Genomic DNA, 12529 nt, shown 5'->3' on the forward strand with positions numbered 1-12529 from the left:
TGACATTAGTAAATTGAGCGTGAAAGAGCTAATGGAGGAAGAGATGCTTGGAGAGCAAGATCAATTCCAACCAGGTTTTTGCACTTCTCTGGCAATTTTACGAGGAGTCTTTACTGCACATACAAAAAGTCCAAACAATCTCCTTCGAACAACCCATAACGGAGATTTGTCTAAAGAGAACGTACTATATAAACTTTTTAAGTCATATGTGGTGAAACTTATATATAGTGTATAATTCGTATTTCCTAATACTTTTTTTTTGGTTGTTTGTTGTTGTTGCAGTGACTCATTCAACAGATTTAGGCACGAAACTAATTATTATATCCAGTAATAGTTTCATATGAATGTATTAATAAAATCAATGAAAATGTATTAATGGTAGGGTGGAGTATGCGCACCGTCAAGTAAAAAAAGAATACAAACCTCCACACCACCAGTTGTTTAAGGGGATTACGTTGTGAAAATTGTTACTCAAAAACCTCCTCTTGGGGTCGGAATATTCAAGGCCAAATAATTGCGAAACATAAATCAATACACTATATGTCTATATTTGGTTGACGATCAGTTGATCACATTGCATGTTATGGAGTATTTGTTATTTCTTCGTACGATCATCATAGTGAAATAGAAGTAGATAATAAGTCTATTACAAGGAAGAAAACATATTTACTTTGAAGCCGAATGTTAGAGCACCACATAATAAAATCTAACGGTTTCGGCCAATGAAAAATAAGATTTCTAATTTATTTTTGAATTAAAAAAGTCGAGTGCCACATGGATAATTGATTTGGCGCCACATAGATATTTTAATTAATTAATTACAAATATATACAACTCCATCCAAAATCAAACACTCTAATAATTAAAAAAAAATCTAAAATAAAATTCATCCAAAATCAAACATGCAATGTAAAATAAAATTCATTCCAAAATCAAACATTAATCCAATGTTAGAACGCCACGTAGGAAATCTAATGGTTTTGGCTAATGAAAAATAAGATTTTTAATTTATTTTTGAAAAAATCGAGTGCCGTGTAGATAATTTACTTGGTGCCACATAGATATTTTTAATTAATTAGTTACTAATATATACAACTCCATCCAAAATCGAAGACTCTAATAATTAAAAAAATAAATCTAAAATCATAGTCATCCAAAATCAAACGCTAATCTAAAATAAAATTCAATCAAAAACCAAACACCAATCCAATATTAGAGTGCCATGTAGGAAATCTAATAGATTTCGATTTTTTTTGAATTAAAAAGGTCGAGCGTCACGTAGATAAATAATTAGGTGCCACGTAGATATTTTTATTAATTAATTACTAATATTACACATATACAACTAATTAAAAATCAATCTAAAATAAAATTCAATCCAAAATCAAAATAAAAAACTAATAGGATAATCTAATATATAAAATATATCAGTTGGTATATATAGAAGTTTTATTTTTAACTTAACAATTTAATAGAATCCGTGCATCACACGGGATAAAATCTAGTCTAAATAAAATTCAATCAAAAATCAAACACTAATCCAATATTAGAGCGCCGTGTAGGAAATTTAATGGTTTCGACCAATGAAAAATAAGATTTCAAAATTAGTTTTGAATTAAAAAGTTGAATGCCACGTAGATAAATAATTAGGTGTCACATATATATTTTTGTTAATTAATTACTAATATTGCGCATATACAACTTCACTCAAAATCGAACACTCTAATAGTTAAAAAAATAAAAATAAATCGAAATTCAATACTCCCTATGTTCTCGAATATTAGTCCATTTGGAATCTTGACACTATTCACAATTGAAGAGAATATTCTAATTTCTTTCCAATACGTACTTCAAAACATGTGAGATCTTATTTTATTCGTTTCAATGTGTAGGTTAACATGACTAATATTTAAAAACGGAGGGAGTACAAAATAAAAAAGCTAATTTAATATAACGTGTGTATATATATATATATATATATATATATATATATATATATATATATATATATATATATATATATATATATATATATATATATATATATATATATATAAGAGTTTTATTTTAACTTAACAATTTAATAGAATCTGTACATCGCCCCGGCTAAAATCTAATCGTCTTTGATCCCCGACATGATTTCCTAATTTAAAAAAAAGTCAAATTCCAATCCAACGCGGTAGCAGATGGCGGGTGTCCGTTTGCGGAAGGAAACTACCGGAGCAGCATCAAGTCTTCTCTTTCTTTCATCTTCATCCTGCATTTTTGCACCTCCTTCCTTCTTTTTCACTCCAAATCATATCATCTCAAGAATCAATCCAATCCTTTCTCTCTATCTCCTAAATCACCCACCTAAGAATTTATTCATCTAATTCAATCTTTTAATCCCAGAAATAATTCAGAAACATGTACCAAAATTCGGGTGACACTACCACCAATTCGTTCTACCCCCACCAATTCCATCAACCCCCTAACCCTAATCCAATCGTCGATCCTTACGCCAATCAATGGCCTCAATCTTCCGCTTCTGCTCCACCTCTTTCATCTTCCTACGCCCCACCTTCCGATTACCTCAGTTTCCCACCTCCTTACCCTTCGCAAACTTCCGATCATGTCCATAACTCGGCCCCAACTGCTCCTCCCCCTTTCTCGTCAAATCCTAATCCACAATTCCCCCCTTCTTCTAGTTACCCTTATGATCATAATCAACCTCCGTATTACTCCTACGATCATAATCAACCTGCCCCCAATTCCAATTTGAATCCGAATCCATCGTTTTCGGGTCCTCAATACTTGTCTCCGCCTTCGTATGACGACAGTGGGGTGAAGTATGACCATCAGGGTGGCTTTGGGGAGCAGGAGCAGGGAGTATACAGCTCGCAGGGGTATAGTGATGATGGGGTTTATAGATATGAGGGTGGGAAGGTGGAGCCTTATGGTGCTCGAGGAACGGCTGGTTTTTCGGGGTCTTCTTCACAGGCTATGTTCGATGATTATGGGCGGCCAATCAATGTTTCAAATGGTAATGACAGTGGGAAGACGAGTGGGAGTTATCAGGGAGGAACCAAGGCGGGTCCGAAAATGGTGAGGGCGATTCCGAAAGAGGATGCGGAGGAGGATGCTAAAGGTGGAGTGCAAAAGTTTCGGGTTAAGGTCTTGTCCGAGGGTTATGGACAGAATGATTTGGATGTTATATGCCAGGTTTGGTTTCAGCTTAATTGTTAATTTTAATGGTGTTGAAGTGTTGATTACTATTTGATGATTGTTTGTTCTATGTTTACATTTTAATAGTGTGTTATCAGTGTGAATGTTTTATTTGCTGTGAAATGAAGCATGATGATATTGTTATAGCATTTCAGTTACTATGTTAATAATTGGAAATAAAAACAAAAGGAATCCATATAGTTCTGTATAGCTATAAAGTAGAATAGATGTTTTTAAAATTTGGACTCTTTGGGAATCAAACCCCTCTAATATCAAGGGTGTTTCTATTATCCATTTTATTTTGGATATGTAAGCTTTGCTTTTTTTACAATTTGGTTTACATGATAAACAGGTTGGTTTGGATGGAATTCGAATGCTTGATCCAGCTACAGGTCGTACGCTGAGAATTTATCCTTTTGAGACAGTGACAAGATGGGAGGTAGGATGAAGGTTTCTTATTGATTTTCCTTTTTATGTGATCTTTGTTATATGTTCTTTGAAGCCTCTGTCTGCTGTCCTACACAGGTCTTGGATTCCTACATCTTTGCATTTTGGGCCAAAATGCCAGTGGACATTGAACCAAAACGCATAAGGATAAAGTCAAACAGTTACACTACAAATACAATTTTGGACACAGTTACAGCAGCAAGTGTGCAGGTTAGAGACTTTTTACTATTTCATATAATAATGTTCTGCTGGTTTTCTATAGTTCACCTGTGTTCTTGTGACTCCTGGTAACTTATTCGCTTAAAATAGCTTACAAATTGCCCTGCTGAGTTGAATTCTTTGGAAATTGTGATACTTTTCTATTATTTGTGGAGCCTTTGGCGCTATGTTGTTTTTACCTGCTATGTACATGCCTTCAAAGGAGTTCCGCACTTGCCTGTTATCCGTGATGCTTACAGCGAGTCTCCTCCCTTCCTATATCTTCCTGTTCATTTTTTAGAACGATGATGGTTATACTTCTTGGACTTTAGAAGCTATGTGACAAATAGTTCTGTTTTTCGTAGCAATTCATTGAGTGATTAAGATGGGCTATGATAATTAGTAACTTTTAATCAAACCTGTTGTAGATGCCATTTTTATTTTAACACTCTTACACCTGATTGCTATTAGACTCGAAAGCCGGATGATTTCTTTCTTTCGCATGATACGGGGATCCTTTTTCGCCTCTAATGTGCGAGGGGCTTCCTTTGTAGATATTTGCAACGATGCTCGTTAATTTTTATAGGGTTGATTGTTCATTTGGTCGTCCTTGTCACAATGGTTGATTGTTCATTTGGTCGTCCTTGGCACGATGGTCAAGTGACTCAAGTGTGTACTTGCTATCCGCTAGGTGAAGGGTTCGATCAATGGGAACAACCTCTTTTTGAAAATAAGAGTAAGGCCACGTACATTTGGCCCTTCTTAGGACCCTATCCTAAATAGCAGGAGCCTTGTGCACTCTTGTTTTTGTCTTTTTAATTGTTCATTTGTTACAGTCTAGAATGACCTATGGTAGTTATACCTGTACATATGGAAGATTTACGATAGCTGAATTTGTTTATTTTTGATTTATTGATGCATATTCTTGGATGTGATTGTTTAAGACTAATTTGATATTAGATTAGAAAATTAGATAAACAAAAGATACAAAAGTGCCAATGTTGAACAATTTCTTAAAATTCTATAACTTTGCGGTAGTGTGATAGGCTAAATCTCACTCCTATCAAAAGATAAACCTAATGTTCATCGACTAAGAATATAGCTAAGGAAGTAATGATCAAATCCAGAAGGAACTGTGTTTTTCACTGCTATCAAACAAAAGATCTAGACTAAGAGTAACCGGTAAATTGGGTGTTTTATGATTAAACTAAAACAAGAATTAAACAAGGATAAATCAATGATAAAAAGGTCTAGGGCAACGGTTCACCACAAATGTAATCTAGGTTGTGACTCGAACAACAAACAATAAATCAGGATGTAATACCTAGATCGACAAGACGACAAGTTCTCTCGAATCGAAGTCTCCCTTAAAGCAATAGACCAGCAGGCTCTCGCAATGTACTAGAACATGTCCTACCTAATGGTCATGAGTCTAAAAGTATCAAGTTTATACCTCTCGGCGCATAATCTAATACCAACAACACTTAATCAACCTAGTCCGACCGAACAGGATTAACAAGCAATAAATACAAACCATAGGAGGTAATAAAAACTAATCAATTGCAAGAAATTCATAAACAACCCCTTAATGCATTCATGGATCTCCAAACCCTAGAAACTAAACTTGATTGAAATTGAATAAAAGTAGAAAAACAATAAAAGTGTGTAGAATTTGAGAGCAAACTAAACTAGGTAAAATAAAATTCCAGAAATCCAAGATAGTTTATAAGTCATTAGGACTTGGTATTTATAGTCTTCTAAAAAATTTTGGAAAAAAAGGAAGTCATTAAACTAGAAAACATGGAAAACGAGTCGCCGCCCGATCGGGCTCGAATTGCACCCGAAGAAAATCTCCCCTGATCGGGACAAATCCGCCTGGTCGGGTGCGCATGCAAATGAGAATCCAGTGCTAAAATCGCCCGGCCAAAATCGCCCGGTCGGGATGATTCTAGTCGCCTCCAAGGATCTGGTAAAGCTTATGTTTGGGCCCTGGGAGTCAGACTTAGGCCCTGGAGAAGGAAATGACGTCCACGAGCCTAAGTCTGACTCTCAGGTCCAACCATAAGATTCTCTAGCTCCTTGGGAGTCGACTAGGAGTCTAGGATCATCTCGAACTAGCTCGGGATCGTGTACCATAGTAGTGGTCCAGATAGCATGAAAACAAGTCTAGAATAGCCAATTTCCATCAAAATGACCTGAAAACTCAACTCACTGCACAACACATATTAGTATTAAAGTAGCTCCGAAGAGCTCATTTAAGATCAAAAAGTACTAAGAGACGGGGCAAAAAATCTATATAAAACTAATATTTCATAGTCACAAGTGTGAAATCAGCTGCCAATTACGGGCTATCTTCTGGTACAAAATTCGTATCAGAAAGCCCTTTTTGGATTCTAGTGACTACCTTGTCAAGAGATAGTCATCTTGCATACCTACAACATTGATTCCCAGCAATACACCACAAATTGACTTACTGACTTGTTACCTTTTCTCTTGACACAATATTTAAGGAAGCAAAGAAGTTGGAGAGAAAAAGTGTGTGGGTGTGGGATCTAACTTTAGATCAAAGTTGAAGAGAAAAACTTGCTAAAGGAGAATGATGTTTAAAGTTGAATAATGCAGCAAGTAATTTGGTTTTTTGGGGGTTTCAAAGACGGTAAATTTGCAGATGCTTTAGATGTAGGGATTTAGGGTAAAACCCTAGATCAAAGTCATCTAGTTGATCGACATCCTTCACATGAAGAACCAAAAAGATTGGTTTTCTTGTTTGGCAGCGCGGGCGAGAGAGAAGTGATGGTTGCAGCTATAATAGCTGGCCAATCAAAAGGAGGGTTTATTGAGGTAAAGCCACCCCAGTGGTTCTTGGCTTTGGATTTGCTTAGTCTAATAGTTTGTTGAGTGTAACTACTAGTGGTTCGCGTTGGGTCTCTCTTGTTTTTTTTTGTTTTCTGGCTTGGCTTAGTAATAAAATATGGTGGTTTGGGTTGGGTTTCTCTACCTTTTTTTTCGTGCTTGGTATAGTAATAAATCTAGTGGTTTGTACGATATTTTTCATCGCATTGTCCCAGTTCCCCATAGATCTCTCATTGGTGCCATCTTCAGCTTGCATCGCTCAGTAGAGCCAATAGGCCCAATACATTGCAATCTTATATGTGAGTAATTATACTAAAGCACAATTTTCCCCCCTCCAAACCTCATGCGTTTTTTATATTTTAATTTAATATTATTTAGAGGTTAAGTACCCACACTAATTCATTATTCCCCGGAAACAATGATGACTTTAAAACATTCAATGTGGATTGAATTAAGAAGTGACTCCGTTTTTATTATTGCATCTAAATGCATCTCCCTCTTTTGAATTGTTGACATTGGAAATCAAAATTATTAATTAATGTCCACTTTGTACTTATCTTTGTCGCACATATTAATGTAGCATTTGAATAAACTAAATGTTACTCCCTTCGTTCTTGATTACTCGTTACTCTTACCTTTGCATAAAGTTTTAGGTGATAAGTGATTGTTTGGTTATCAATTGTTAATAATTAATGTTCACTTTGTACTTATCTTTGTCGCACATATTAATGTAGCATTTGAATAAACTAAATGTTACTCCCTTCGTTCTTGATTACTCGTTACTCTTACCTTTGCATAAAGTTTTAGGTGATAATTGGTTGTTTGGTTATTAGTTGTTATTTTATCGAAAAAGTAGATGTGATAGAAGTTAGCGGGGTAATTTTTAAAATTAAATGAGACAGGGTGTGGGGACCAAACTTTTGTTAATGGGATGAGAAAGGCAATATAGTAATTGTGGGACCATTCCTAATTTGGAAGTGTGACAAGTAATGTGAGGCGAATGAAAAAAGACAGTGTAACGAGTAATGTGGGACTGAGGGATTAAATTTTTTTTAACGAAGCCGTAAATTGCAAAGGTGCTAATTAGTCTTATACGAAGTATATGAATAAAAGGAAATTTTGTATGAGATATTTTTTATATGAATTTTATGTCCATTTAGGACAATGTCCCCTTACAACAACAACAACTACTATAACAAAGCCTTAACCGACTCACATGACCATAATAAGGTAAAGGAACCGTTTGCGAAACGTGAAGTAAGAAAACTAGAAGGATATGTTGAAGAGAGTGAACATAAAATTGAGAAAGTGAAAGAGGGTAATGAGGTAGCCGACTCACATGATCATAATAAGGTAAAGGAACCGTTTGCGAAACGTGAAATAAGAAAACTAGAAGGATATGTTGAAGAGAGTGAACATAAAATTGAGAAAGTGAAAGAGGGTAATGAGGTAGACTCGAAAACAGGAACAAGAAAACAAGATCGGTTTAATGAAGAAGCACAAAGATGAAAAGATATACTTCGTATAATTTTTTATTAAGAAAGAGAAGTTTGCAAAGGAAAATAGAAAAAAGAAGTCATATTGAGTCGTCAACATATATTATCTCCCTCCACTCCTCCCTACGTAACGCCCTATTTTCCTTAATCCGCAAATCCGCAATAGACCAATATCACTCTCAACCACCATTTTTCATGTTTGATTTGGTCTTCCCCTGCCCCCTCACAATTCCATCAATTTGACACTCTTCAAGCTTTCTACTTTCCTAGCTGGTACATCATTTGGTCTACTTATTACATCGTCAAATCATTTTTGTCGATTCTCCCTCATCTTGTTTTCCATCTGTGTAGCCCTTCCCTAATTACCTCATTTTCAGTTGATCCTTTCTTGTATGGTCACACATTCAACGCAACATACGCATCCGACGCAACCGATCCCTTGCACTAACTTTTAAAATTTATTTTATCAACTATTCGGGTTGGTAGCTATACATTACGACAACACCTTCTCCCCGTTCCAAGTAATATGGACTCAGGATGATTAGTCTTACGAGCTTGTGTTATATACCTTTTCTTGTGATGACTTTTGAATTTCTTGGGTTCACTTTTAGTTGTGTGTTTGGTGAGTCTCACTATAATACCGTGAGATCATCTCACTCATGAGTTGCTCAATTTTTTGTACTTATCTGTGCAAACTTGTTGACACAGCTTAAGGAGATCGGTGAAAGAAAAGATTCAAGCTTATCCAAGACCTCTGAACAGCTTGCTGAGAGGAAGAAAGGTTTTGACTGGAAAAACTTGATTAAACCCGCAAACGAGGAGAAAGATTATTGGGTTAGTCATTTTTCTATGTAAACCATGATTATTAATGATGATATTTTGTAAGTTGTTTCTTGTTGAGTCTACAACTTCAAATGAGATAGTCATCAATTCATCATGTAGCCGTTGGAATGTAATTATACTTTTTCATTTTATTTTTATTTTTTCTGCAATTCAAATGTATTGTTGCAATTATATTAAGACTAAGATAGTTATTGAAGTATATTTTTTGGAGAAGGATATGCCAATGGTGGATATCTGGTTTTTGTCCTTCAATCGAAAAGCGCTTGACAGATTAATTTATTTCCTGTCACTGTGGCATTTTCCTAGCTTCCCTAATAATTCTCAAGTGCCTCTCAAGACCTGAAATCTCTTCGTTTCCTGGTCATTGCCTGAGCTATCATTTTGCAGTTTAAGCTATAACTTATCTCATTTTAGTTAATCCTTGAATTGAAATGTCAAGAATGGGGTTGACTAGTAGAATATTTACTTGGAGGAAAATAAGAGTACACTTTTGCCTTTTATGTCAATGACTTTTCAGTTTACAGTTCACATTCTAGTCCATAGATTCCTGAAATATTATTAAGTCCATAGATTCATGAAATGTTATCAATTATTACAATGAGCTCAACCTTGTACTGAACAGGTACCTGATGAAGCAGTCAATAAATGTACTTCCTGTGCCACAAACTTTAATGCCTTCAATCGAAAGGTTTGTGTTTTGAGCATTCGTAAATTTGATTTAGTGCTGTGTTCATATTTCATGTTTTTGACTTGTCTTTTCATGTCTTTCTCCCCACACCAACCATAGCATCACTGCAGAAATTGTGGTGAGATTTTCTGTGACAAATGTACTCAAGGAAGAACGCCTCTTACAGCAGATGAGCAAGCGGCACCAGTTCGAGTGTGTGATCGTTGCATGGTATAGTCAAATGCTTCTTTTCCTTAACTGCTAACTGAGCTTAATTAAGACTATTATTCGGGACTCAGAAGTGGAAGAAATGTATTCACCATTTCCTCATTTACTTGCTTTTTTTTGTTAGATATGTAATGCTTCCCATCTCTAACTGGTTACCGAATCCTTTTCATTTCATTTTTTCTTTTCACCAACTACGAATTTGCTTATAGCAATTGTTTTTCGCATTGTTTGACGTGTGCTGTATGCTGATGATTATAAAAAAGATCCTGGCTGAATCTTCCTAATCTTTTTTCCCCCTTCTGTTTGGAGACCAAGTTTTTTCTGTTCATCTGTTCTTACTGACTGATGTTTGATTCCTTACAGGCAGAAGTCACTCAAAGGCTAACCAATTCTAAGGAGGCTGCTAATAGAAGTGGCTCAATGCTAAGTCATGAGGATTTGGCTAAAAAGCTTAAGGTAACTTTATGTCTTTATCTTGATTTTGGATGTATTTTGATAGCTGATAAGATCACAGTTGTGTGCTTGTAGTGCTGGTTAAAAGAGAAAGTTTTTATGATGTTCGTTCTCAATAAAATGGCATCTACTTTCTCAACTCATGGCCATATTATACCTTCTGAGTTCTGACTACAACTTGAGTTAATTTAGATTTAGACAATAATATGTTTCGAGTTGGCCTGTTTTATTTAAACTACTTTCAACAACTATAACTGATGTGAACTCAGCTAGTTGTGTGGTTTTGTAGTCACTTTCTCTTATGTAATCGTGTGACTGGTGTGCACCTTGATCTTTTAGTTTGAGGCTTGATGTAATCATTCTTATCCTGGTCTTGGATGGTGAATGAAAGTGGATTTATTTTGTTTGTAAGTTGTCTGGAGACAAAAATGTTCCACTTGTGCTGGATCTACATATGCAAGCAACGTCCTTGTTGGGGCCTGTCGCGGTGTTGTCTAAGTAGACGGAGTATTATACAGTTTTAACCTAGTTGTCTGAGGAGAGAAGCATAGCTTCTGCAACATGTCTGTATTGAGTGCAGTCTTGCTTGTGTAGTCTATGATGCAGCACCTGGCTTGGCTCTGCTAACTCTGTGACTTCCATTGTTGTGGACCTTTTGTTCTGTTATGCTCAAGTACTGGATGATGATATAACTATAGTTCTTGGTGGAACGTATCTCAAATGTAGTAATAGCGTTACACTGTGGTAGATTTGATCATATGAATGTAATACTGACACGCTCACCTATTGATTTTGATCAGGAGGAGATGAGCAGAAATTCAAAGTCATCGGCAGGTACTCATTGGTTTCCAACTTTTCATTTGACAAATACTATAAATTCTGAAATTGGGTTTTAATTAGAAAATATGAAGCTGGCCAGATATTCAAGAAACAAAGCAACACTAAATAGCTTATTCCTGGTTCATTCTATGTTGTTCATCATTCTTTTATAATAGTTCCATGATATATTACTAAATTGGGACAACGAACAGGTTCTAAGTCTGAAGGGTCTCAGACACGGATGAGAGACGTTGCCTGTCCTACTTGCACAGTCCACCTGCAGGTTTGTTATCCTATCTACTTCATCATTATCAGCTCTTTTACATGTGAAAATTGGTCTTGTTTACTCTTCTTTCCTTTCCATTTTGTGGCTGCTGTATAACATAATTCCATGATGTTGATGTTGGGATTTGCTGTAGGTTAAAGTTCCAGCCTCAGGTTCAGAGACGATTGAATGCAGCGTGTGCCAGCATCCCTTCCTTGTAAACTCCCAATAATATCTATATTGAATCGTTTGAAACGAGTGCCTGATAATAATTCTTTGGTATGGATTTGAATATCTTTGTTCATACATCTTATCACGTGCCATAATTTAGAGTTAATGTCAAGCTAATGGTGTTGTACCATGCAAATCTACTTTTATGAATGTAAATACGGAGCATATTTCATATGTTATACCCCTTCATTTCTTATTGGTGAATAACACGAGTTAAGGGAAAAAATACAAGTGTGTGTAAGAAAAATAATTGTTGTTGTGTACTTATATTGAGAATGTATAAAATTTAATGGTTGTTTAATGAAAAAGAATAGAAAAAAAGCGTAATTTGAATTATACACCCGGGTGCACAGTGCTCATTGTGCACCCTGTTGAACATTTATTGAAAATCTAATGAACATTGAGAACGATTTCAATGTACATGTACTAGTGAAATATTTAAACTATATGTTCTATGGATTTGAACTATATGTTCATTGGCTATATGTTCTTTGAGTATGAACAATATGTTCTCTGTATTTGAACTATATGTTCTTTGTAAATTCTTTGTAAAATAGGGTGCACAGTGAGCATTGTGCACCCGAGTGTATAAACCATATTTTGAAAAAAAAGCGGATGCGGGAGATGATTAGCAGGAAAAAAAGCAAGTCGTGTATAAGAACAAACAACTTTTTTTTATTGTTATTATTTAGATTTTTTTAAAATTACCACCTTTATAAGATTACTTTTTTCAAACTTATCACTTTCAAAATTTTATTTAAAATTAACGCCTTAAAAAATCACAAATCTTTCACCATTTAGGCTTTTTTTGTTTTTCCTCCTTTT

General features: G+C 35.3%; 1 protein-coding gene across 1 annotated transcript; it reads left to right on the forward strand.

Moving 5' to 3' along the window:
* The first annotated feature begins 2150 nt into the window (after positions 1 to 2150).
* Positions 2151 to 11941, forward strand: LOC110791340 (protein FREE1). The gene is made up of 10 exons (XM_021996090.2): positions 2151 to 3201; positions 3557 to 3643; positions 3730 to 3861; positions 8907 to 9032; positions 9664 to 9729; positions 9829 to 9939; positions 10300 to 10392; positions 11190 to 11223; positions 11421 to 11491; positions 11628 to 11941. The coding sequence occupies exons 1-10, from the start codon at positions 2407 to 2409 to the stop codon at positions 11703 to 11705; spliced, it is 1593 nt and encodes a 530-aa protein (XP_021851782.1). The 5' UTR covers positions 2151 to 2406; the 3' UTR covers positions 11706 to 11941.
* Positions 11942 to 12529: the final 588 nt, after the last annotated feature.

This window comes from Spinacia oleracea, chromosome 3, assembly GCF_020520425.1.
Source record: "Spinacia oleracea cultivar Varoflay chromosome 3, BTI_SOV_V1, whole genome shotgun sequence".
NCBI classification, from domain to species: Eukaryota; Viridiplantae; Streptophyta; class Magnoliopsida; order Caryophyllales; family Amaranthaceae; genus Spinacia; species Spinacia oleracea.